The following is a 27,016-nucleotide window of genomic DNA, read 5'->3' on the forward strand; positions in this document are numbered from 1 at the left end:
TTCCTCATGGGAGAAACCTTCAGAATCACTTACCACTTTTATAGGCTGATCTTGCCCAGGTAGGGAGAAAAAGAAGGAAGGGGCACATTGACCAAGCACTAGCTGTGGGTCAAGTATGACCAATCAGGCGATTTCACTGTATCCTTCCCCAAACGTGGAATGTGAGTGTTATTAGCCTTATCTCATATAAGAAGAAACAGGACCCAAGGGTTTTCAGTGTGATCTATCTGAGGGTTAAACAGCTGGTAACCAGCAGAGCAGCAACCACCCACATTCTGTCTCATCTCACTATTTTGATTCTAGACCACAGGACTGGGACATGCCTGTGTATGAGTTTCCCCCCCGACATCAACTTCAAAGCAGCAAATTCCAAGGATTAGTTTATCTTAATAGAGTCAGGCAGAGGAACGGCAAAAACGAGTGGCAGGTGAGAAAACCTGGAAATGAAGGAGGAGACGAGGGAAGTTTCAAAAGTGCTCAAGAGGATGCAGAGCAGAATGGATAGAAGAGCAGAATGAAACACCCAGCAGGGGAACTTACAATCCCTGCACTCATTCTTGTTCCCTGAGATTTTAACACAATTGTTTGATAGTCAAAATGATAAATGCCACTTCTCCATTAATAAATGAGTATGTTAACTTTGGTTTACTTTAAGATAAGGAACTATTGTATAAAACAACTCAAAATAGTGCTATCCAAGTAATTCACATTGTCAAAATATTTTTAGTTCAGTTACCTGTAACATTTATCTATAAGAAACTATTTTCTCCATGAAGCTAAATACAGGGAACTCACTCCTCAACAAAAAATGTGCTGTATGTAATATGTTACATAATGAGTTTTATATGTATACGACTACATACTCATATATTACATTTAAATTTCTGAGACTTCCCTAAATATTTTTTCTTATACCAAATTGATCATTTTATCCATTTAATGGTACTTGATATATTGGATCAAATATATTCAATTTTATAATATGTAAAATATATCCAAGTTTAAAATATATCCAAGTTTAAAATAGATCCAAGGAAAAACTATTTTTTATTCACGATAAAATTAATACCATTCATTCTGCCATTCTGCATTTAAGATAGGGCTAAAGATGTGTCCAAGACATCCTGCCCTTAAACTTTGTTTTTTTGTTTTTGAGATGATGTTTCACTCTTGTTGCCCAGGCTGGAGTGCAACGGCATGATCTTGGCTCACCGCAACCTCCGCCTCCCGGGTTCAAGCAATTTTCCTGCCTCAGCCTTCCTGAGTAGTTAGGAAGGCATGTGCCACCATGCCCAGCTAATTTTGTATTTTTAGTAGGGATGGGGTTTCTTTATGTTGGTCAGGCTGGTCTTGAACTCCCGACCTCAGGTGATCTGCCTGCCTCGGCCTCCCAAAGGGCTGGGATTATAGGCGTGAGTCACCGTGCCCAGCCCCTTAACTCTTTTATCGCCTTGTAGAGAGACCACTGCAGTTGACCTTTTTTGACTATTCATTCAGTCAAAAAATATTCATTGAGATCCTAGTCCACCAGATATACCCTAGATGCTGAAGACAAAAGGGTGAATAAGAAAACTGAAATTCTGCCATCTTGGGGTTTGCTGCATAAGACGAGAGAGAGATACTGCATAATCAATTGAACAAATACTTATTTAATCACCGGTGTGGTCAGTGCTCTGGAGAAGGACTAGGTGGACGGCTACACATGAGGAAGGATTTGATCCAGTTTGGGGAATTGAGCAAAGCTTCCCCGAGGAGGCAATGTTCAAGCTCAGACCCAAGGGATGAGTAGGAGGCAGCTGGATGAAGAATGGCCCAGGTGGCCAGGCGTTGTGGCTCACACCTGTCATCTAAGCACTTTGGGAGGCCTAGGTGGGTGGATATCTGAGGTCAGGAGTTTGAGACCAGTCTGGTCAACATGGCGAAACCCCATCTCTACTAAAAGATACAAAACTTAGCCGGGTGTGGGGGCACACACCTGTAGTTCCAGCTACTCAGGAGGCTGAGACAGGAAAATGGCTGAAATCCAGAAGGCGGAGGCTGTAGTGAGCCGAGATTGCACCACTGCACTCTAGCTGGGTGATAGAATGAGACTCCATTAAAAAAAAGAAAAAAAAAAAAGGAATGGTTCAGGCACAGGGACAACTTGATGTAGAAATCATGCTCACCAGATAGCCTGTTTCGGTTGTATCAGTTCTCCCCAAAGGAAACAGTGGGTTATAGAGGTGGGACACTTGTACTGGTACATCCCCACTTTCTGGGGCTTTTCAGCCAGTGCTTTCCTGTTCAAAGGCTGGGTGGATCCCACAGTGCGCTCTGACACTGAAGGAGAGAGTGCATTAGGGAGTTGCTAGCTGAGCTCCTAAAGTCAAAGTACATATACACATGGAATACTATGCAGCCATAAAAAAGAATGAATTCATGTCCTTTGCAGGGACATGGATAAAGCTGGAAGCCATCATTCTCAGCAAACTAACACAGGAAAAGAAAACCAAATGCCGCATATTCTCACTTACAAGTAGGGGCTGAACAGTGACAACACATGGACACAGGGAGGGGAACATCACACCCCAGGCCTGTCAGGGGTTGGGAGCAAAAGGAGAGAGAGCATTAGGACAAATATCTAATGCACACAGGGCTTAAAACCTAGATGACGTGTTGACAGGTGCAGCAAACCACCATGGTATATGTATACCTATGTAACAAATCTGCACGTTCTGCACATGTACCCCAGAACTTAAAGTAAAAACAAGCAAACAAAAAATCACCCTCTAAGAACACTGCTAACATAAATGAAAATATAAAGAATAAGATTAGTCTCAGTAGAAATGATCCTATAGAGATTGTGAACATGCTGACATCAATGACGTCGAGCTTATGCTGAGCCTCCTAAAAACCCTGGGACATCCCCAGTCTCAGGGCAGCCCTTCCTAGGACAATGAAGGCTCAGAATACTGGGTGTAGGCAAAAGGGCACCAGAGTGAGGGAGCAGAGATTTATTAAGGACTGTTCCCATCTTTTGATCCCAGAAAAATCATTTTCCGTCTTATCCATAAAGTGAGGTATTTGGACCAGGCCACCTCCAGAGCCCCTCCAGCTTTAATATTCTCTGATCTCACTGAATCAGGGGAGGGAGAAGATATAAATGTTGATAAATATAAATACAACAAAAAAAGTATTCATAGCTGCAAGGTGGATTCCTTTGCAATAGGAAGGGAAATAGGAGATACTTCAGAGACTCTGGTTCATTGGGAACTTCAAATGAGAATGGATGTGAAAATTGTCTGTTTAGCAATTGTGCATCAATAGACCAAGACACCTGGCCGTTTTTCATGTGGCAGACCTTCCTTTATCTGGGAAAAAATACATTGCTGGGTATTCTTGGTGCCTGAAACCTTGGGTCAGTCCATTCCCAGGAGGGAGAAACAAGGGTAAGAAACAAAAGTCATGAGGTGTTCTTCAATCATTCTATATCATGCCTCAAGATACATCGGATTGGCTGGGCGCAGTGGCTCACACCTGTAATCCCAGCGCTTTGGGAGGCCCAGGTGGGTGTATCACCTGAGGTCAGGAGTTCGAGGCTAGCGTGGCCAACATAGCAAAACCCCTTCTCTACTAAAAGTACAAAAATTAGCCGGGCATGGTGGTGGGTGCCTGTAATTCCAGCTTCCCAGGAGGCTGAGACAGGAAAATTGCTTGAACTGGGGAGACGGAGGTTGCAGTGAGCTGAGATCACGCCGCTGCACTCCAGCCTGGGCAACAAGAGCACGACTCCATCTCAAAAAAAAAAAAAAAAAAAAAAAAAAAGATACATCAGATTACAAAGTGAACAGACCTATCCATGGGTCCCTTCAGAGGCAGTAGGTCCCGTGTTAGAAGCCCTGAAACTCAATGTTGGCCATAGCAACAGTCTGCCATACCATGTGTTGATGGAAGACATGAACAAGGTTTCTGAGACATTGGCAAGTGGAAAATCAATGAGCACAAGATGGTCATGTGTAGGTATAGGTATGATTAGTGTAGAGCTCCTCAAAGTGTAGGCCACAGAGCTGGGCTTGTCAGCAGCAGCAGGAGGCTTGTTGGAATGTTAACTGTTAGATGCCACCCCAGACCTATGGGATCCAAACTTCTGGGGGTACAGCCTGATGCTGTGTCTTCATGAATGTATATGCACTTTCAAAATAGAGAGGCAAAACCCTGGGATGTCTACAGTGGTTATCTCCAGTGGTGGGACTCAGGGATATTTATTTATTTATAGATGGAGTTTTGCTCTTGTTGCCCAGGCTGGAATGCAATGGCACAATCTTGGCTCACCACAAACTCCACCTCCTGGGTTCAAGCAATTCTCCTGCCTCAGCCTCCCGAGTAGTTGAGATTACAGGCATGCGCCACCACGCCTGGCTAATATTGTATTTTTAGTAGAGATGGGATTTCTCCATGTTGGTCAGGGTGGTCTCGAACTCCCGACCTCAGGTGATCTGCCCAGTCAGCCTCCCAAAGTGTTGGGAATACAGGCATGAGCCACTGTGCCTGGCTGGATATTTTTATATTATTATTCTTAAATGTGTATTTTTCTCTGAAGTTTCTACAATAAACACATATTACTCTTATAATAAGAAAAAAAAGTTATTTACAAAAGGAAAAAAACCAGATGTATTCCATGGCATGTTAGGAATGATTTCCAGATGCAAATAACAAAATAAAAGCACCACTTGTGAGATGAATTTCAAGTTGTCAAATAAATGAACTAAAAATTGAGCAACACAGTGCCTGTGAATTGTGTAAACTAATGCATAGCCAACATCAGCATTCAAATAAGAAATTACTAAGAAGAAATGTATTTAAAATGAATTTGAGGCTAGAAGGCCAACAGTGAACACAGCTGTTATACATTTCTGAGCTGGTAGAAAAAAATAAAATAAAAAATTTCAAATCCACAGCAAGGAACAACTAAAATAAAATCCCTAGGCACGCATCAGTCAGGAAGACTCCGGGAAGAGATGTCTGACACACTGATGTTCCCTCAAGCCTGTCACTGGTGCAAAATGAATCCATCTCTCCAAGAACAACCCTCCACCTAACATGTTCGCCCACCTCCATATAACATACAGCATGCAGGTGGATTCATTACCTCTGGGAAGAGTTCTTTTTTATTTCAAAGAGGAGCAGTACAGCAGCCTCAGCACAGAGCAAACTATGGGGAGATGGATAAAACAGATCCTTCAGTTTTACAGTCTACCTACCCACAAAGTAACACCTTCACGGGTGACTTTATTCAGCTTCCTATGGAGGCATAATGTCCCAGCTAAGAGGGAACCTTCTTCTACCTCCTCACTCATCACTGTCCACTCGCTTGCCAGTGTTGCCTGGTATCCCCCACCATGGCCCTTAACTGTGCCCTCTCTCCAGTCCTTCTGCCTCTCCCCTGCCCGGGAGCCCTTCATCACCCACCTGGGTTTCTGTCACAGCCTCCCTCTTTGTCACCCCTGCTCCTGGTTTTCTCAGCCTTCAGGTGTTACCCAGTGCGACAGGACTAATCTTCCTGAAATGCAGATCTGATCATGTGATCCCCCAATGTATAACCCTTAGTCATCTGTAGAGAAAGGTCCAAATTCCCTACAGTAGTTTTTCCAATTTTTCCTCTTCCAGCCTTTGATGATTTCTCCAAATTTCTTTGTGACAATTTCCTCCTTGCATCACAGCCACGTTGAATTATTCTCAGCTCTCTGGACAGAGCATCGTTCCTCTTGCCCCTAGATACTGGATCATGCTCTTCCCACTGCCTGGAGAGCACTTTCTTCCCATGGCAGCTTCACGTTGCCTACTCTTAGGCATCCTTCAGGAGTCCTCTTTGGAATTACTTCTTCTGCCTTCTTGACTTTTCCAAGATCCCACAGCACCCCATCACAGTGCTTGTCTGCCTGTTTACAGGTCTGCCCCCTCTCCTAGGATGGGCATTCTTCTAGGGGGAATCCATAAGCACTAGCCAGTGCAGTGCTTGACACATAGTAGTTGCTCAGTAAATATTTCTGAATTAATGTGGCTCAATTTTCAGCCTAGGGAGGGTGTTTGCCTGCTCAAGAGGCATCAACTGAAGCTCCTTCTTCATCACTTGTTCCAAACCAACTGATGCAACAGAAGACAGCAACATCTTTAATGCAACACTCACCGATGGGAACGTTTAAACCTACAATCAAGCATTCTTCTGTCTCCTCCATTACTGGTTGCAGAAGTGGGCCTAGCGCAGGTACCCAGGAGGTACTGTTCCCAGCCACCCACACTCACATCACATCTTTCCCCCAGCACCCTATTTGGGAAGCAGAGCTAGCTCCAAGCTGGAAAAGAAAGTAAAAGAGCTTCTTCATTCATTCCTTCCTCTCTTAAAACAAAACAAAACAAAAAACCCTTTATTGGCCTGTTTCCCATCTCCATCCAGTTCTACTTCAGTCCTCTTCAAAACTTGGACAAGTAATTGGACCGTGAAAAGGCCAGTCCATCTCCACTGTGCCCCAGGCTCCGCTCCTTCACGGCCCTTATCGACTGAGTCAGCTGCGGCCTCATCACTGAGAAAAACGGGCAGTGATATCTCTTAATTACACCAAAGTTGGCTTTTTCTGCTTTCACTTACATTCCTTGTGGCTCTCTTTGAACAGGGTTGTCAGCGGAGATACCAACAAAAAAATGTGTTGTCTGAAGTGAGCTTTTCTTGCTAGACAAAGAAAGCCATTTTTTGCTTGTCAACATGTGGTCTATTTGTTAAACGAAGACACGACCTCCGGCCTTAACTCAGCGTGCAAACACTCACATCAAATAAATGTTGGCGAGGTTAGCCTCATTTCTCCTCGCTTCACAGAGAATTTTATCACTCCCTTCCTCATTTTCCAGGTGGAATTGGGACAATTGCTGCAGAATCTGCCAGCTTCAGGAGAGTGACTTGGATTTTTCCGTGCCAAGGAGAAGTGTGGTGGAGCTGAAAGGGCAAGTGTGCAAGCTCAGCTTTTACGTTGCACTTGCTGCGTGACCTTGAACAAGTTGCTTAATGCCTGCAACAGGCAGAGTTGTCAAAATATGACTCTCACTGCTCAACTGGGCAGAAGACCAGCTGCAACCCAGGGTGAACAGATGGGTGTGGAAGCCACTTCTCCACAATGGAGGGCTTCACTGAAGCGTAGCTCCCCTGGGACCTATGGGCCCCTTGACCCCTTCCAGTGTCATGATCCCTGAGTCCCAAGGACAGTGCCGTGCTGAAGTCAACCCTACTCCTTCATGGAAGTTCATTGTTAAACATTCAGAGATTTTGTAAGTTGCCAGCCTGAAATTGGCCACTGTGGGAGAATTTATGCCAAAGTAGCTGCAAACACTCCAACTCAAGGCTTCCAGCCTCTCACAGCTAGTTCTCCAGCACACCCCTGCCCAAAGCACCTGACTTTGAACTCTGGAATTTCAGACAACTCCTACGAATCTGGGTACCTGCATTCAGATTGCTGGACATCCCTGGAGTTTGATCATCTGTCCACTAACAAGATTGTCCTGAAGCTGTCCAGCAGAGACGGAACAGCTATGGGAGCAGCGTTTCTCCCCGGCAGACCTCCCTGTGGGATGAGGGGGATGGCGAGCTATGCTTCTCATCCTTGGCTCACCCTGGCTTGTATGTTTCTCCTTCCTCCAGTGAAGTCTATTTCTTTTTTTAAAAAAATTTCTATAGGTTGTTGGGGTACAGGTGGTGTTTGGTTACATGAGTAAGTTCTTTAATGGTGATCTGTGAGATTTTGGTGCATCCGTCACCCAAGCAGTATACACTGCACCCTGTTTGCAGTCTTTTATCCCTCTCCCCTCTCCCAACCTTTCCTCCCAGTCCCCAAAATCCAGTGTATCATTCCTATGCTTTTGCATCCTCATAGCTTAGCTCCCACATGTCAGTGGGGACATAAGATATTTGGTTTTCCATTCCTGAGTTACTTCACTTAGAATAATTGTCTCCAATCTCATCCAGGTTGCTGCAAATGTCATTCATTCCTTTTTACGGCTGAGTAGTATTCCATCACACACACACACACCCACACACACACACACACACCCACACACACACACACATATATGTGTGTGTGTGTGTATATATATATCACAGCTTCTTTATCCACTTGTGGATCGATGGGCATTTGGGTTGGTTACATGATTTTGCAATCGTAAATTGTGCTGCTATAAACATGCATGTGCAAGTATCTTTTTCTTTTCTTTTCCTCTGGGTAGATATCCAGTAGTGGGATTGCTGGATCAAATGGTAGTTCCAGTTTTAGTTCTTTCAGGAATCTCCACACTGTTTTCCACAGTGGCTTAACTCATGCCATGTGCTATTTTGAAATCCATCCAGATCCCTGGTGCAATTGTAGGTGGTGACACAGAAAGGCAATTCAATTTGTACCACAAATAGACTGTTTTGTAAGATGCTTCTGAGCCTTGGTCATGCTCAGTTCAGAGCCTCCACTGTACAATGGGGACATAATATTGATTTCTGAGGGTACATATGAGAGTCAAATGACCATTTGTGTGAGTGTGCTATGCAAACAGCAAAGACCCATGGAGACTTTAAACATTCACACACTCTGTGGTGGACAGATCACTGATGTGGCATTGAAGAGTTTTGGATATGGGTCTCAGCATTGCCATTCTTTAAGAGGGTTACCCTGGGCAAGCTACTTAATCTCTCTTAATTTTGACTTTCTCATCTCAGAAATGAGTTGCCTACTTTATAGGGCTGTTGTAAAAACTAAGCAGAACAGTAGGGATAGCCATGTTTGGCTTAGATCCAGACATTCATTAGGTATTGAAGATTCTAGTCCAATTTGAAAATTCTTCAACAACCCTAAGTCTGGATGCTAATTCAAGCTGAAATGCCAGGTCCTTGAATGTTCACAAATAATTAAATATAAATTCAGTCTAAGGCCAAATGTTCATAATAACAATAAAGTTCTAGGAACCTTTAAAATGGAGAACCGAAAGGGTGATAAACTCAGGGTTAAAAATATTGCTTCCTCCTTGGGCTCAGATGCCTTTATTTGCGGGACATAGATCATGGAGGAAAGTTTTGCATATATATGTATTTGGCAAAGAGCCAAAACCACCCGATTATGTTTTATCATTAATTAAAATTTGCAGGAGGGCAACACTTCCAAATGGTGAACATAGCTTTTATTAGACTTAGCAAAAATAAGTTAGAAGTGACTGTGTTCAGTTGTGAATGAAGATAAAAGTTTTGAGTGTTTTAATTTAATTGGAATTAAAACACCATCATATACATAGGCAAATTCAGAAATACAGTCATGCAACTCTCTCTCTCTCTCTTCCCCCACCCTATTGCCACATAAAATCCATCAACATCAAATCTATCAAAATCTACTGGCTGGGCGCAGTGTCTCACGCCTGTAATCCCAGCACTTTGGGAGACCGAGGCAGGTAGATCACCTGAGGTCAGGAGTTCGAGAGTAGCCTGGCCAACATGGTGAAATCCCGTCTCTACTAAAAATACAAAACTTAACTAGGTGTGGTGTTGGGCACCTGTAATCCCAGCTACTCAGGAAGCTGAGGCAGAATTACTTGAACCCGGGAGGTGGAGGTTGCAGTGAGTTGAAATCACGCCACTGCACTCCAGCCTGGGCAACAAGAGCAAAACTCCATCTCAAAAAAAAAAAAAAAAAAAAAAGTCTACTAAGAATGCTTATATGACCTGACATAATAGTTGACTGCCAAGCAATTTATCTGGTGACCTCATTACCATTTTAGAAAATTAAAATTTACTGGAAATATCCAGACTGATCATATAATGGTCTATTAATTCCATTCTAACAACAAACCAGGCTATGATCACTTTAATTAATCAGTAGGCAGTGAATGAGTGAATGTCTATGTAATCAGCCATATATATGGCTAGAATTCAACTCAAAGAATATTTGAGTTGCCACTGTGTGTTAGACCCTGTCCTGGGCCACTACATTTGACGAATTACAGTTAGTGGGAAGGTAGGGAAGGACACTGTTTCTCAAAATGTGTTAAGTGCCATCAAAGAGGTATAAACAATGTATAAAAGAGATCAAGTAAAATTCCACGGGCCAGGCTCAGTGGGTCACACCTGTAATCCCAGCACTTTGGGAGGCCGAGGCAGGTGGATCACTCGAGGCCAGGAGTTTGAGACCAGCCTGACCAATACGGTGAACCCTCATCTCTACCAAAAGTACAAAAGTTAGCCAGGCATGGTGGTGCATACCCGTAATCCTAGCTATTTGGGAGGCTGAGGCATGAGAATCTCTTGAACCCAGGAGGCAGAGGTAGCAGTGAGCAGAGATCGTGCCACTGCATTCCAGTCTGGGTGATAGAGAAAGACTCTATCTCAAAAAAATAATCCCACAGAGCAGACTGTATCAGAAATGGGCCGTATTTGGATTAGCACCATCTGATAAAAATACAATATGAGCCATATAAATAATTTTTTTCTGGCAGCCACGTTAAAAAAAAGTGAAAAGAAATACAAGGGATTTATTTCTAAATGAAATCAATACAAAGATTATTAAGGAGACATTTTCCATTGCTTTTGTGTTTGTATGATAAGTTTTTGAAATACATCTCAGTGTGGACGTTGCCTTTTCAGTAAAAAATATTTTATCTGTAAATAGATTAAAATGCATCATGAAAAAAATAGATTCACCTGCCAAATTGTCCCAATAATGGAATGAAGTGTTACTTTTTAAGCTTAAATTAAAATTAGTTAAAATTTTAAAACTGCATTGGCCATATGTGGTTAGTGGGTACCATACTGGACTGTGTAGAGGTAGAACCTCCTGCAATGATGTCAATGTTCCACAGGACGGTACCGCCTTAGAGTGTGAATGTGGGCTGCTCCTAAAGGAATAAGGATAAAGACGGTATATCCCAGGAAGAAGTGACAGTTCAGGAAAAGGCTTACGTGTAGCTGTGGCTGCTGAATGTAGAAATAAACTGTGATGTTCATCTCAAGAAGAATTATTGAGCACTGAGCCTTTGGACATCTTAGATACTCTGTATTCCAGTTTTTCTCCTACACTCTAGCCCATGGTAAGTTTTAGTTACTGAATAAAACTGCTAGTTGCCTTAAAAGGGGGAAATTAAGTCCAGGTGCAATGGTTCATGCCTGTAATCCTAGCAACTTTGGGAGACCAAGGCAGGTGGATCACAAGTTCAAGAGACTGAGACGAGCCTGGCCAACATGGTGAAACCCCGTTTCTATTAAAAAAATACAAAAATTAGCTGGGAGTGGTGGCGCACGCCTGTAGTACCAGCTACTAGGGAGGCTGAGGCAGGAGAATCACTTGAAACCGGGAAGCGGAGGTTGCAGTGAGCAGAGATCTCACCACTGCACCCCAGCCTGGTAACAGAGAGAGACTCCGTTTCAAAAAAAAACAACAACAAAAAACAGTGGGGAGTGGAAATTAAGCACATGTAAATTTCTGAGAAGAGTGTAGATGTGGATAAAGGGTACAAAGAGAAGTTAGACATGGATAAAGGGTATAAAGCAACGGATTTTAAAAGAGGTAGAGGGCTGACAGCAATTACTGGGTTACCCTGGACAACCCCGTGAGTGCCTGATCCTAAACTAAATCAGGCAATAGCAAGTAACCCTGAGTCTGCATTTCAGGAGGAGGGTGATGGAGAGGTGCTGGGGCTTCAGTACCAGCTTTCTGGTCCAGCCTCTAAGGATATAGCTTTGGCCTTCGTGGGTCTTCAAAGTGAGGCAAATGACAATTAAATAGAATAAAACAAACTAAATTTCAAGACTATCAGACTCCTTGGCACCTATTTGCATGGGTGGGCATAAATCTCAGGTCCAGAGTATCTGGATGCAGGGAGACCTCTAAGAATCTGATGCCCAGAACACTGAGGAATGTGGCAGAGCTGATGTAAATTACCCTCAGGTCTGACTTATGTTCATGACACAATCAAAGCGGAGTCCTGGTTGAGTAGTTTTCATGATTTAGTCTAATGATCAATGTTGGTTCCCTTTACAAAGAGCACTTGGTCCAGTTACATATTTCTTCTATCCTGGGTTAAAGATGGCCTTCCAAATGCCCATTCTACCAATTTATAGGGTCTTTAAAAAAGGATTTTCTGTAAAAAAGTACTTTCATTGGTTTTGATGAAAAGGGTTTGTGATGAAAGCAGAATCCCTAATAAGCATTTCATAAATGACTTGTCTTTCAAACTCAATATAAAACAGAATAAAATACGTCTCCCAAAGACCTCCTTGCTGGCTTACAGATATAAAGTCCCTGCTCTCAATCAATTGGGGCCAAGAACTCAAAAATCTTTAAAGATGCAATCAATTATTTATCAGCGAAAGTTGGTAAAACTGAGAAATTATTTATGGCCGAAATTTTGAAAGAGTCATACTTGGAAGGGGGAGAGGGGAAAAAGCCACTTTGGGATCTGCATGTTCCTCTCCAGAGCACACACTCTCAGCTCTTCCCTGCTGTCTAGAGTTCAAAAATGGAAAGAAAATCACAGGTATGAGGAAGTATGTTCATGACTGGGTGTTTTACCCTGTCTTCCAAAACTGTGAGAGATATTCTAGGGCAGAATGTACCGTGGAAAAGAGCCAGAAATTAGGAGGCAAACTGATTTTCCCAGGGCTGGCAGTGATCTATCAGATTGTCTCCTGTGTGTGTTTGGGGAGGGTCATACACCGCCTCATACTCCCCACCTGCTATTTAAATGAGTAGCAGTGATTTGGAATCTCAGGGTTGTAATATGATTCCCTCGTATAATGGAAAAGCAGCTCCCAAATTCTAGTAGTTTAGCTACTTACCAACTAATTAATTACTTGGCAGATAGATAAATTATGTATCAGTCAAGGCTTTTTCTCATCCCTGGAGCTGCCTGCGTAACCCTGCTGTGGGTATTCAGTTCTATACAGCAGGATATCCAACTGTGAAAAACCCTTCACCAAGGGCTAACTCGCCACAGCACCTTGCTTTTAATGTCTTCATTCTTCAGGATATGAGTCTCCTTTCTTTAAAGGAATTCAGGTTGTAATAAAATATGACCAAAAAAAAAAAAAAAAAAAACAAAAAACCAAGAACCAGTTACTTACTTGTCTCCATTCACCCTCTTGAAACGCAAGACAAATGATTTAAAAAGCGTTTTTATGCCAGCATGCCAACTCCTGTATCTTTTATGATAATTTTATACTTAGTTAAACTTAATTTTTCCTAACATTTTATTACGAAATTTCCAAATGCAGAGAAAACTTGAAAGAATTGTACAGCAAGCACCCATATGTTCACCAACTTATACTCTACCACTAACATTTTAATATACTTCCTTTATAATGTATCAGATATCGATCCATTGATCCAACCTTCTGTCTGTCTTATTTTTGAGTGCATTTCTAAGAAATGCACTTAATTTTAATGCTGTTTTGAAAGGAGAAGTTGTCAGTGAAGATACTTCATTCCATGGAAGAGCATTCTCAGAATGGGCTTAGTATTTTCTGAGTGTAGTGGTTAAGAGCACAGACTTTGAAATCTCAAAAAGCAGAAACAGAACTTGGCTCTGCTGTGAACTAGCTGTGTGGCTTTGGTCAGGTTACGTCACCCTTGAGTCTCATTACCTTCATTGGCATGCTAGAAAATGATCCTCATGTGGTTGTTATCATAAGAATTCAACATAATAGATGAAAAGTGCTTAGCACAGTGCTGGACAAATAATGACTATGTGCTGATATTGTCATCTCTTTCGTAATCCCACAAGATCAATGATTCTGTCTGTTTTCTCCTCCATTAAATTCCCAGCCCCTAGCAGTTCCTTATAAATAACAGATGCTGAATATATGCTTGTTGATATGAATTAGGTTGAATTTCAGAGATTTTCCCTCCTGGGATGCAGGAACTACTTCTAATGGAGAGAGAGAGAGGCAAGTACAGGGGGTTTCAAAAGCCCAGGACGTGAGAAAGCTAGTGCAGGAAATGAGGTAAAAGCACAGGATGAAATGAAGTATGCAAAAAAAATAGATATATTAGTTTTGGTAAGGAAGCCGAAGCGATCAGTGCCCTGTCCACATCCCCTATCTGTCACCTTTTCAGTGCAGACCAGCAGACTGGAGACTGCTGTACAGTATCCTTTTTGTCTAAGGTTCTCCTCCAAACCTCAGCAGGCTGTCGAGTTACTGCACAGAGTGCAGGGCAGATCTGATATGCTAGAGAATTTACACCCTTGGAAGCAGTCCTCAACCAATTACTGCTGGGAGTAGAAATACCCCAGTTTGTGTCAAAGTATCCCAGTGCCATCCCCTGGGGGTGCTTTAATGCTGACAATGTATTCCACACCATGTTTTAAAGTTAGCCCATGAGATTACAATCCAGTCACCCACAGGGGTAGCTGGCTTCATAAACAAGCTTCTCTCCCAGCTGCCTTCCCTTTTCTGTGTCTCTCCCTTATTTTATTATGAACATTTCCCCCACCTCTTAAATGAACTGCCTTCGTTTGAATTCTTGTCTCAGGGTCTACTTCTAGGGGAAGCCAAAGTAAGACAAACGTCTTTATGCTTTTAAAGCTGCAGAACCTCTTCTTCAAATGGCATTCTATACCGAAGACTAATAAGTAATATTTACACAATTAGAGGTGTCCTGACTTAGAGATTTTTTGGGAGTGTGGTGGTGTTTGGAGGCCAGAGCTCGGCCTCTGTGGTCTTCTTTCCCTTCTTGCCGCCTCCCCAGCACTCACTGAAGACACCTACGTCCTCTTCCACAGCTCTGCAGAGCACAGCTTGTCAGCTGTGGTGGAGATGATGAGGATAAGACAGGAGATATAAAGAGTAATATAAATAAATGGAAACAAGCAGGAACAAAAAGGAAAATATGTACCTTCAAAGGCATATAAAGCATGGACAAATAAATAGTTTTTGCAAAGCAGTGCAGTAATTCTACAAAAAACATCTAGAGGTTTCGAAGGCTCTTGCACATTGTCTAGTTAGTAGCCTACCACACTTAGAAAAGCAGTTGCTTGTAGAGAATCTAAGTCGAGATCAAGTATGGGCAACACATAAGGGGCTAAGAAGAGGTGAGTCCTCAGTGTGGAAACCAAATTGCCTTTTGAAGCCGTAATAAGTAAAAAAAAAAAAAAAAAAAAAAAAATTTGCAAAAGAATGTTCCCAATTAACTACATGCTTATGAACCCATTGAATAGCTCAAGAAAAGAGGCTTGTGAGAAAACCCACCCAAATATACCCAGAAGGAAATTGTGTGTAATTGAAGGAAACTATAGGATGGCTACATAATGCATTGTCTAAATCTGGACATGACAGATTTGGATAACCAGTGTAAACTTGGATTTTCCAGGCAACTGAAATGTGATTGTCCTTACTATAACTAATTAATGGAATTGCAACTGAAGGTATTGTGTACTAGTGGTGGACAGGGGACAAAACCATATTTCAGGTCAGCCCTCTGTAAACTTGAACGTGCATCAGAATCACCTAGAAGCTGTGTAAAAACACGGATTCCTGGCTTTAACCCCAGAGTTTCTGGCTCAGTGGTTTTGGGGTAGGACATGAAGATATGCATTTCTAGCAAGTTTCCAGGGGATACTTATGTAGCTGGTCCACAATCACTTTTGGAGGATTGCTTAAGACCAGCAGTCCTGCACCCTGGCTGCATATCTGAATCACCTGGGATATTTAACACATCCTCACATGGTTCTCACCCCCACCCCAGTGGAATCAATCTCTGAGGGTGGAGCCCTGACATATGCATTTTAAGTGTCTCTGCTGATTGTGATGCATGCTGAGAGTTGAGAAGCCCAGGATTATCTGAAAGAAAACTGAAACACTGGAATGCAACGTGAGTCTCAGAAACTGTTTGGGAAGAGCTTTGAAGAAGTGGGGACTCGGGTCCCTTGGCACCTGGCATCTTGGGCTCCTGGGAAACCTGTCTAGAAAAGGATCATCACAGTGGCTAGGGCTGCCCAAGGGAACAGGGCTATCCCTTTGGAGCAGCTCTGCTTCCCTTTATATCATATCCCAGACTCTTGAAAAGATTTTTGCTTAGAGAAAGGCATCTTTGGCACAGTGGGAGTTTAAAATGATAAATATAGTGGTTACCAGGATACTGGATTATCACTTCTTTCAATGTGCAATAAAGATCGATTTTTTTGTTTGTTTGTTTGACACAGAGTCTCACTCTGCCACCCAGGCTGGAGTATAGTGGTATGATCCCGGCTCACTGCAACCTCCACCTCTTGGGTTCAAGTGGTTCTCTTGTCTCAGCTTCCCAAGTAGCTGGGATTACAAGCGTGCCACTACGCTGGCTAATTTTTGTATTTTTAGTTGAGACGGGGTTTCGCCATGTTGGCCAGCATGGTCTTGAACTCCTGACCTTGGTTGATTCTCCTGCCTCAGCCTCCCAACATGCTGGGATTACGGGTGTGAACCATCACACCTGTCCAATACTAATTTTTAATAGTCCAAGTCACCTTTGTCCAGATCACCACCAAACTCCCCTCTTAGTGGGTCTCTTTGCTTCCACTCCTCTCTACCACTCTGCTACCACTAATCATTCTCTACAAGGCAGCCAGGAGGATCTTTCAAAACATGCAGTCTCCTGGAGAGATCTTCCAGTGGTCCCCTGCTGCATGCACGATGAAACCCCAACTCCTCATCCAAGGGCAGGCTGGCCTCTCTGACTTCACTCTCACCACTGCCGTCCTTGTTCACTCTCTTGCAGCCACCCAGGCATGTTGCAACTCTACTACATGCTATTCTGTCCCACCTTCAGGCCTTTGCATGTAAACTTACCTCTGCCAAAGATGCTGTTCACCCAGATATTCCTATGACTGTTCCTTTCTCATCCTTCCAGTTTCCCCTCAAACATCAATACCTTCAAAAAGCCATCACAGTCATCTGTGTAAAGATTCCCTCCTCCCTCTACTCCTTCATCCTGCCATTTGCTCTTTTTTTCTCATCTTCCTGTTCTGATTTTCACAGCATTTGTCATACTCTGCAATGTTCTTCTTTCTGTCTTCCCACTAGCATGTTAGCTCTATTATCTGCTTCTTCACACCCAGCCCCAAGTTTAGAGTCCAGCATATAACATGTACGGTGTACTTAATAAACTAGCAGTTCAAAAGCAAATGCCATTAAGATCATTCATTTAACTAACCACCATTTTTCAAATTCCAGATTCACCAATGTCTGATACAGTAAGTTCCTCTTCAAACGTTTAATTTCTGATTCCCTTCCTCTTTGTTCTCAAGATCAACTTCCTAGTCCCTTCTCCTAAGTTACCTGCTCTGTAAACAACTGCTCCTGATAGTCCCAATCTGTAACTCATATCTCTTCCTCATTTGGAAAGACTGCTGTTTACTCCTGGCTACCCATTCTGTAAACTGCCACTCCTGCCGAAACAGCTCTTCCCACTGAAACTACCCTTCCCGCCTTTGCTGTGCCCTGACATGCCCAAACATGCCTTGTACCACAGCGGACAGCCTCTCCCTTCCTGCTTAATTAGCCATATTCAATTTTAAACAGTAACCAATCAGGTCAGTTTAGATTGTGCGGCCCAACTCCAGCCAATGGGGACAGGACACAGAAGCAGGGACTAACCGTGTTAGGGATAAATCCCCCTTCCCTCTTTTGTTCAGTGTGCTCTCTCAGTGACCAGGAGTGCGAGGAGCACCCCACTGTAGAAGTAAATTACCTTGCTGAGAAAACTCTTTGCCTGAGTGCTGGTTCTTCTTTGCGACACCGAGCACTTGTTTCTAACAACCAAAAAGTACAAACTGCTCAAAATTTGATTCTCCATGTTGATTCTCTTAAAGAGGGGAGAATGTATTGATGAGGCAGTATCAGTATTTTGGCACATTTAACGGTGACTATTTCTTCCTGGAAAAGCTATTGTTCTGATTCATGGGACAGTGTTTTCCACATCTGGTTCTGGATCTGGTTAGGATGATTTTACTCCCTTGATCAGGTTTAGTTTTTGGAAAACTAACCCAGTGATATGCTTGGACCTAGATATTTGAAAAGGAGGATCTCAATGAAGGCCACATATCAACATACCACCATCCTAGGGGGCCCTATCTGGTGATCACCTGAATATAATCTATAAAAACAATGAGCCTTATTTCTCAACCAATGACATCTTCCTACGTAATTTCAACATCATCTACCATGTTGATCTCCATAATATTCAAAACTGTTATTGGTTCTTTCAAATTTCCTCTTTTGTGTATGAATGATCTTTCAACATTCTTTTTATGACAAAACCATTTGGTCTCTTATCATAGAGGGATGAAGACTAATTCCAGCTTGTCACCAAGACAGTCATACTCAGTCTGCTTCCTGTGTGCTCATTTTTTCATAAAAAACACGTTTTTGTAATTTGTTTTTTGCCTGACTTACCTTGCCAACATCTCTTGGGAAAGGCTGTCTCTGATTCTCTGGAATTAAAATGGGAGATACCACAATGGACCTCTTTTGTCTTGGGACAGGAGAAGTTCTTGCAAATTTAAATATATCCTAAAAGGGAAAACAAAAGGATTGATTAAAATCTCCCATTGAAATGATATATCAGTCTGCTCTGAGATAGAGTTCCTTTGTTGGGAAAGCATACAGCTGTTTGGAAAGTGTTCATTGTATTCCATCAAACCCTATTAGCATTACCCAAGTACAATATTAGAATAATACTAAAGCTGACATTGTTATTCACTATAACTCTCATGAAGCTATTTGAACCCCCAACTTCCAAATCATTCTATTCACAATGACAGTCTTGATTTATGCATCCCTCACTGTTTGCATATTACTGTTCTTAATCTGCCAAGCTACTGGATTACTTGCCTGGTCAGGAATCTGGAGGACTTGCTTAGATATAAAATTTTATTTGATTTATATAGCCCATAAAGAATTGGTTTTATAACAAATCCTAAGTGAAAAGAACAAAGTTAGATGCATCATATTGCCTGACTTCAAATTATACTACAAGGCTATAGTAACCAAAACAGGATGGTACTGGTATAAACCTAGATTAATGGAACAGAACAGAGAATCCAGAAATAAAGCCACATACCTACAACCAACTGATCTTCAACAAAGTCAGCAAAAATATATGATAGGGAAATGACACTCCATTCAATAAATGGTGTTGGGCTAAACACCCATATGGAAAATTGGATAATCATATTCCTAAGAGTGAAATTGGACACATAGCTTTCACCATATACAAAAATTAACACAAGATGAATTAAAGACTTCAACATAAGATCTGAAACTATAAAAATCCTAGAAGAAACCATAGGAAAAACTCTTCTAGACATTGGCCTTGACAAAGAATTTATGGCCTAGTCCTCAAAAGCAAACATTACCAAAAAAAAAAAAAAAAAAAAAAAAAAAAAAAGGACAATTCGAACTTAATTAAACTAAAAAGCTTCTGCACAGCAAAAGAAGCAATCAACAGAGTAAGCAGATGACCTAGAGAATGGGAAAAATATTTGTAAAGTATGCATCCAACAAAGGACTATTATCCAGAATTTACAAGGAATTCAAACAGCAAAAATGACCCCATTTAAAAGTGGGCGGGCCAGGCGCAGTGGCTCACACCTGTAATCCCAGCACTTTGGGAGGTCAGGGCAGGCCGATCTCCTGAGGCGAGGAGTTTGAGACCAGCCTGGCCAACATGATGAAACTCGGTCTCAACTAAAAATACAAAAATTAGCCAGGCATGGTGGCAGGCACTTGCAATCCCAGCTACTTGGGTGGCTGAGGCAGGAGAATTGCTTGAACCCAGGATGCGGACACTGCAGTGAGCCAAGATTATACCACTACACTCCAGCCTGGGCAACAGAACGAGACTCCAACTCAAAACAAACAAAAAAAAGTAGGGCAAACAACATTAACAGACATTCTTCCAAAGGACACATGCGAGGGGCCAATAGACATATGAAAAATGCTCAACATCACTAATCTTCAGAGAAATGCAAATTAAAACCACAATGCGATATCATCTTACACCAGTCAGAATGGCTATGATTAAAAAGTCTTAAACAACAAATATTGGTGAGGCTGCAGAGAAAAGAGAATGCTTATAGACTGTTGGTGGGAGTGTAAATTAGTACAAACTCTGAAAAACAGTATGACGATTTCTCAAAGAACTGAAAATAGAACTATCATTCAACCCAGCAATCCCACTACGGGGTATATACACAAAGGAAAAGGAATCATTATATCAAAACAATACCTGCACATGTGTGTTCATCATAGCACTATTCACAATAGCAAAGACATGGATTGAACCTAAGTGTCCATCAACAGAAGACTGGATAAAAAAAATGTGGGGCCAGGTGCAGTGGCTCACGCCTGTAATCCCAGCCCTTTGGGAGGCTGAGGTGGGCTGATAACCTGAGGTTGGGAGTTCGAGACCAGCCTGACCAACATGAAGAAACTCTGTCTCTACTAAAAATACAAAATTAGCCAGGCGTGGTGGCACATGCTGGTAATCCCTGCAATCCCAGCTACTCAGGAGGCTGAGGCAGGAGAATCGCTTGAACCCGGGAGTCAGAGGTTGCAGTGAGCCGAGATCATGCCATTGCACTCCAGCCTGGGCAATAAGAGAGAAACTCAGTCTCAAAAAAAGAAAATGTGGGATATATATATATGTGTGTGTGTATACGTATGTGTGTATATATATTCTTAAATAAATATATATAACATATATCCCACATTTATAGATATATAATATATATATCCCACATTTATATAAATATAAATATATATATTTATATAAATAAATATAGATATAAATGTGGGATAAATATTTATATATTATATATTTGTATATAATATATATAAATGTGCATATATGTATATATGTGTATGTATTATGTATACATAAATATATACACACAAATAGATACATTTATATATAAATGTGGGATATATATATTATATATATTTATATAAGGATATATACACACATATACACATACACACACACACATATACACACACACACAAGCCATAGAATACTACTCAAACATAAAAAAAAGAATAAAATCATGTCTTTTGCAGCAACATGGATGAAGGAGGAAGACATTATCCAAAGTGAAGTAACTCAAACAGAAAAATGCCGCACATTCTCACTTTTGAGTGGGAGCTCAGCAATGGGTACTTGTGAACATGCAGAGTGGAATAAGGGACACTGGGGTCTTCAGAAGGTGGGAGGGTGGGAGGAGGGTGAGAGCTGAAAAATCACCTGTTGGGTACAATGTTCGCTCTTTGGGTGATGCGTTCATTAAAAGGCCACCCTTCCCCACTACACAATGTGTGCATGGAAGAAACCTGCACTCGTACCCCTTGAATATTTTTTTAGATACTCTCCCAATAATAGGGAATTTTGCTCTAGGGTAATGGATAGACATTTTCAAAATGTTTATACTTTGTAAGAGTCTTCAAAAACATTTACAAAATGAAAAATAAAAAGCAACTCTCTTCATGGGTCACTGCAAGGTCCTTACATTCACAAATGAATAGGGATAAAGGGACAATCACAAAGTCCCAAACTATGTCAGGCATTATGGAGACTCATATTCAGTGTATTGTCAAAGAACACATGCTATTATTATGATTAGTGGGGCAACTGTTGGAATGCACTCTCCAAGTAGCATGTCCCAAGTTCAGTCATTGGAGGGACACTGTCAGGGTGTTTGCTCTATGTGTAACTCATCTTTTTCATTAAATGTGTTCAAAATGAAAATTTTGTATCATTTTAAATAAAACATTAGTATCGCTTTACATAAAAAGAAGGAAAACATAAAAATAAACTTGCTGGAGACCTAATGACACTATCACATTTGAGCTCAAAACTGTTGCCTATGGAAAGTTCTTCATTTTACAGGTAAAAAGGGGCTAGAGCAGTGTTAAAGGGGTGTTAGCACCAAGCTGAGACTTCCTCCTTGATCTGATCAGATGACCGAAAGATAACTGAAAAAGAATATCATTCCCAATACGCAAATTGATCTTATTTAATACCACATCTTAATTAAAATTCCCTTCTGCATCATCAGAAGTAAACATCTGAAACTTGACAACAGGTTCCTATCAAAATCATGTGATAAATGATAGTTTCATTTCATCTTTGCCCCCAAGACCCCACAAAAGAGTGCGTGTGTGTGTGTGTGTGTGTGATAGTTTTAAAGGGAAATTTATGTAATAAAATTCAAACAGGAAACAAGATAAGCTAAGGCTCTGAAAGCATCTGTAAATAGCCATTCTCCTGATTTTGGTGGGAGTATAAATTCATAGCACCCTCGTGAAAAGCAATCAGGCAATATTTATTTATTGAGACTTTTATGAATGTACATATCCCTTCACTCTGTAATTTTACTCCTAGGAACACATCCAAATGTTACATTCAAAAGAAGAATAAAACTGTATGAAGGAAGATGTTTAGTGAGACATGATTTATAACGGGCAAACATGAAAAACATCCTAAATGTTCCATAACAGGGACAAAGTTACATTTGGGTTTGTTAGTAGGAGACACTCTTAGGCCATGACCAATAATGCAATTGTGAAGACCATGTTCCAACCACTATTATCATCACTCCATTGCCCTCACCATCACTACCCTAAACTACTATAGTAATGATACAGTAAGCATATGTTGGCCAATGCACTGGGCACTTGGCATGAGTCCCCTCTAATATTTTCATCAGACCTGCCAAATAAATCTTATCCCTCCTTAATCAATGAAGAAAGTTCAGAGAGGTTGCATACAAACTGCTCCAATTTACCTAGCTAGCACAGAGAATATTTAAGACAAACTATGTAGGAAAATATAGAATATCATATTGAATGCATTCTATTTTATATATACTATACTCATCACAGAAGAATATTAAAATCTCAATGAAAGAGACTAAGTAAAAGACATTTTGGTCTCTAGGTAGTGAAAAAGACTCAATATGCAGGCAAAGAAAACTGGATTCTGTATAAGACAGTGAGAAGAAAAAGAAAGAATAATATAACAAACAAACAAAAAAGCCAACTACTCAAAACGAACCCAACCCTAAACAAAGAAACAGCATTGGCCGGGCGCGGTGGCTCACGTCTGTAATCCCAGCACTTTGGGAGGCCGAGGCAGGTGGATCACGAGGTCAGGAGATCAAGACCAGCCTGACTGACAAGGTGAAAACCCATCTCTACTAAAAATACAAAAATTAGCCTGGTGTGGTGGCACGTGCTTGTAATCCCAGCTACTTGGGAGGCTGAGGCGGGAGAATTACTTGAACCTGGGAGATGGAAGTTGCAGTGAGCCGAGATCCTGCCACTGCATTCCAGCCTGGATGACAGAGTGAGACTGTCTCAAAAAAAAAAAAAAAGAAAAAGAAAAAAGAAAATTACAGTGCATTGTATTTACACAAAACTGGTATTTAACATTGATGAAGATTCTGTTGGTTTATTAAGGGTGGCAAAAATAGGAAATATGTAAACTATATGTAATATCTGAATGTCATTCATGATAAAATACATCTTGAGTCTCAGATGACAGCACAGTCTAGGGAAACACTTTAAAAAGATGTAAAGTTTGTGCAGATGTAAAGGATTGGTGAATGGGCTTCATTCTAGAGCAAACGTAGCCTCAGCTCATGATGACAACTTATGTCTAAATGTGTCCAAAGTAATGACAAAGCATACTGTGTCATCAATAACGAACTTTGCATAGTGAGTCATGAAGTGCTTACTTGTGTTTTCATACCCACAAATGGGTGATATTTGTGTCCTCATGGGTGTCCAGAGTGGTCAGGTCCCTGAGTTCCCATCCTACCTCTGGTGTCCTCTCAGCTCACCAGCTAATCAAGTCCACAGCTGCCAGTCCATTTCCTTGATTCTTACAGCACATCCCAGAAGTATGGCAACTAGCACAATTGTGCTAATCCCTGGATCTAAAGTGACCAAGAAAAGAAGCAGGAGGCTCTGATTCTTGAAAAACAGCACCTGGAAGGGACAGGGTGGGGTGCTGCTGGAGGAATTGATCGTAGAGAAGCCACCATGTGCATGTCGACTCTCTGGGCCCGCCGTGGTGAATGAATGAAGATGCAGGAGAGCAGAGAGGCCCGCAGGAGGTGTAAGAGGAGAGAATCGGCGGCTATGTCAGCCTCAGAGAGGAGGCCAAACACTGCTCCCCTCGAGGCAGGACACAGAGGGGTTGAAGGAAATTTTCCCATCTGGAAAGGAAGATAATTTGCCTGTCCTCTAGGTTATCAGAATGAAATGAGAAACTGCATTTGAAAGTGCTCTGCACTCTCTAAAGAACCGCAGAAAAGCGAAGGATGAGTCTTATTAACACCAGGACGGAGGAAGTGAGAAAATAAGGGTGAGCCACTCAGCCCCTATGAGGAGTGAGTAATTCGGCTGTGGGTGGCCTAAGGCCAGATTTGAAACACAGACACATGTAGACACGCAGCCCCTTCCAGCTTTCCAGATTCATGAGATGCGTGCAGATGTCAAATGTTCTCTGTGACATCAAATGCACACACTTATACACGTGTGGGTTTACACACACACCAGAATCCATTTGATAGACACACATAACACACACACTCGTGAACAGATGCACATGCAACAGACATGCACCAGCTGCCTAGACCCAAGGACATATGCCCCACACCTTCGCACTTCCAATGTGACGAACACAACCCCCTCAGTCACAGGAACAGACATAGGCACACAGAGGTGTGCAGAGGAGTATGAAGTTCTGGGGCCGCCGCCAACACCAGACCGTGTGTGTCTTGTGGGACTCCCCCCACAGCAGTCTCTGGACAGCGATCCACAGCATCTTTAGCCTGGGTTATCCAAGGCCTGCGGCAGCCTCATCCAGCCTTGCTTCCGTCAAAGGGGCAGTGCTGTGTCTTCAGGGAGCCTCACACATGCTGGATTCTATTAGAAGAAGATTGTCATGCCTACACAAAGATGTCTGGTTTCACGCAGCTAAGCAGGGTCTTCATTTTCCTGTCTTAGGGCATTTGAGGTTAAAATCTCATTTGCTTTCCTCCCTGTTTCTCAATCTCAGGGGAAATTGAAAGTGCATTAAAAGCAAGTATGCTATCTGGAAGCACCACATCACTCAGCCCCAAAGTACATGTATCAGAAATAAAAGGGAGACCCCTGAAACAATGAGGGGCAGAGGAGGGGGGGTTGAGGGTAGCAAGGGAGGGTGGAGGCCAAGGGAAACAGGAAGTTAGAAAGGAAAAAAGAACATGAGAAGGAGCGAGAGAGTAGATTCATATTAACTAAATCATTCATTCATTCTTTCATTCATTTCTTCAAAACATATCTATCGAGCCCTTTCTCCCTGCCAGGTATAATCCTAGGCATCTGGGATGGTGTGGTGCCTAAAAGAAGCAAAGCCCTTGCCCTCATGAAGCTTCTATTCTAGAGAGAGGGGGCAAACCACAGAAAGAGAAAGAGAAGAACACATGTGGCTCAAGAGAAAAGATCAGCAGGGAGGAGGGCTGGAAGTGCTCAGAGGGAGAGGGTGCTGATGTTTTAGATACGGAGGTGAGAAGGGGTCCACCGAGGAGATGACAGTGGAGAAGGAAGAATGGGCCAAGTGGGCAGGGGGAGGAGGTACTGTCAGCAGCAGGAGCCTACTGGGCATGGTGGAGCTGCAGCATGGCAGCTGCTGGCTTGGGCAAGGTGAGGGCTATGCACAGAAGGAGACAGTCAGGGCCTGGTGAAGGGAAGTCAGACCCTGGAGAGGCACACAGGCCACGGAGAGGGCCCTGGCTTTTACTCCACATGAGGAGTGAGCCATGGAAGGGTTTTGAGCTGAGGAGTCCAGTTGCAATAAAAAATATCATAGCTGCTTTGTGTGGAGAATAGACTTAAAGGGATAAACATAAATAAATTAGTTGGATTTCCTCCTTCTCCCAGGTCGGACCTAGGATAACAAGCTACATTCACTGTAGCTCAGTGCTCATTGTCCTACAGTGATTTGCCTGTCCTCTAGGTTATCAGAATGAAATGAGAAACTGCATGTAAAAGTGGTCTGCACTCTCTAAAGAACTTACACTGTCCTACAGAGAACACTCAGGCTCCTCCTACAATGCAAATCTGAGCATTTGATTTGTGGAAAGGGAGAGTTGGAGCCAATTTCTCTGGGGGGGCCCTTCTCCCGCAATAGTTTAAAAGGACCATTGAGGTATAATTTATGCACGATGGAATTCACCCGTTTTAAGTGTGTAACACAATGATTATTACAAAATTTACAGAGTTGTGCAATCCCCACCACATCTAATGTTAGAGCATTCTCACCACCCTTAAATGAAACCTCATGCCCATTAGCAGTCATTCCCGCTTTACGACAGCCACTGGCAACCACAAATCTACTTTCTGGCTGTATGTGTTTGTCTTTTCTGGACATTTCACGAAAAGAACCCATGCAATATGTCCCCACAGTATTTCCATGAACTTCACCCTCTTTCATTGTTGATGTGAAGACTAAACAGGTAGGGCTGCAGCACCATCCAGTGACCGGTCAGGGGTGTGTCAAGGTCAGCCTCCTGGCTTCCAGGTGGGACCATGCTCAGTGGACATCCCAGCCCGCATCCCTGCCGCCCAGGAAGACTGAAGCCTCCAGGCTCCTGCAGTCAGCAACTCCTCCATCAGCCTCCTTCCCTATCCCATCCCCCTGACCTCCCTCTCCGCCAGGTGTGGATAATGAGACCCCCTCCCCAGTTGCGTGGTCTGTTTCCCGGGGGGCCAACCTCTAACACCTGCCAAAGCATGGTGCTCAATGTCGAGACCCAATGGGAAGGGTGTCCCAAAAGTGAAGAACTGCTCACTTTCGTTATGTCTGCCAGACTGGCAATCTACAGCTGGGACTGCACTCCAAGTTTTGTCTGTCCCTGCCCCTTTCCGTCACACCCGGCAAAGGGCATAAAAGCCTTCCCTAACAGCCAACTGGAGGAAGTGGTGAGATTTGAAAGGAATGATCCTACT

General features: G+C 42.4%; 1 protein-coding gene across 3 annotated transcripts in view; it reads right to left on the reverse strand.

Moving 5' to 3' along the window:
- Positions 1 to 27,016, reverse strand: part of CDH13 (cadherin 13) — a 1,254,348-nt gene that overhangs the window by 653,638 nt on the left and 573,694 nt on the right. For all 3 annotated transcript variants that reach the window (XM_017953611.2, XM_017953610.2, XM_017953612.3), the window contains one exon: positions 18,419 to 18,535. In XM_017953611.2, the coding sequence (XP_017809100.1) occupies positions 18,419 to 18,535 (117 nt within the window). The remainder of the gene's footprint in view (positions 1 to 18,418; positions 18,536 to 27,016) is intronic.

The sequence above is a fragment of the Papio anubis genome, chromosome 18, assembly GCF_008728515.1.
Source record: "Papio anubis isolate 15944 chromosome 18, Panubis1.0, whole genome shotgun sequence".
Lineage (NCBI taxonomy): Eukaryota > Metazoa > Chordata > Mammalia > Primates > Cercopithecidae > Papio > Papio anubis.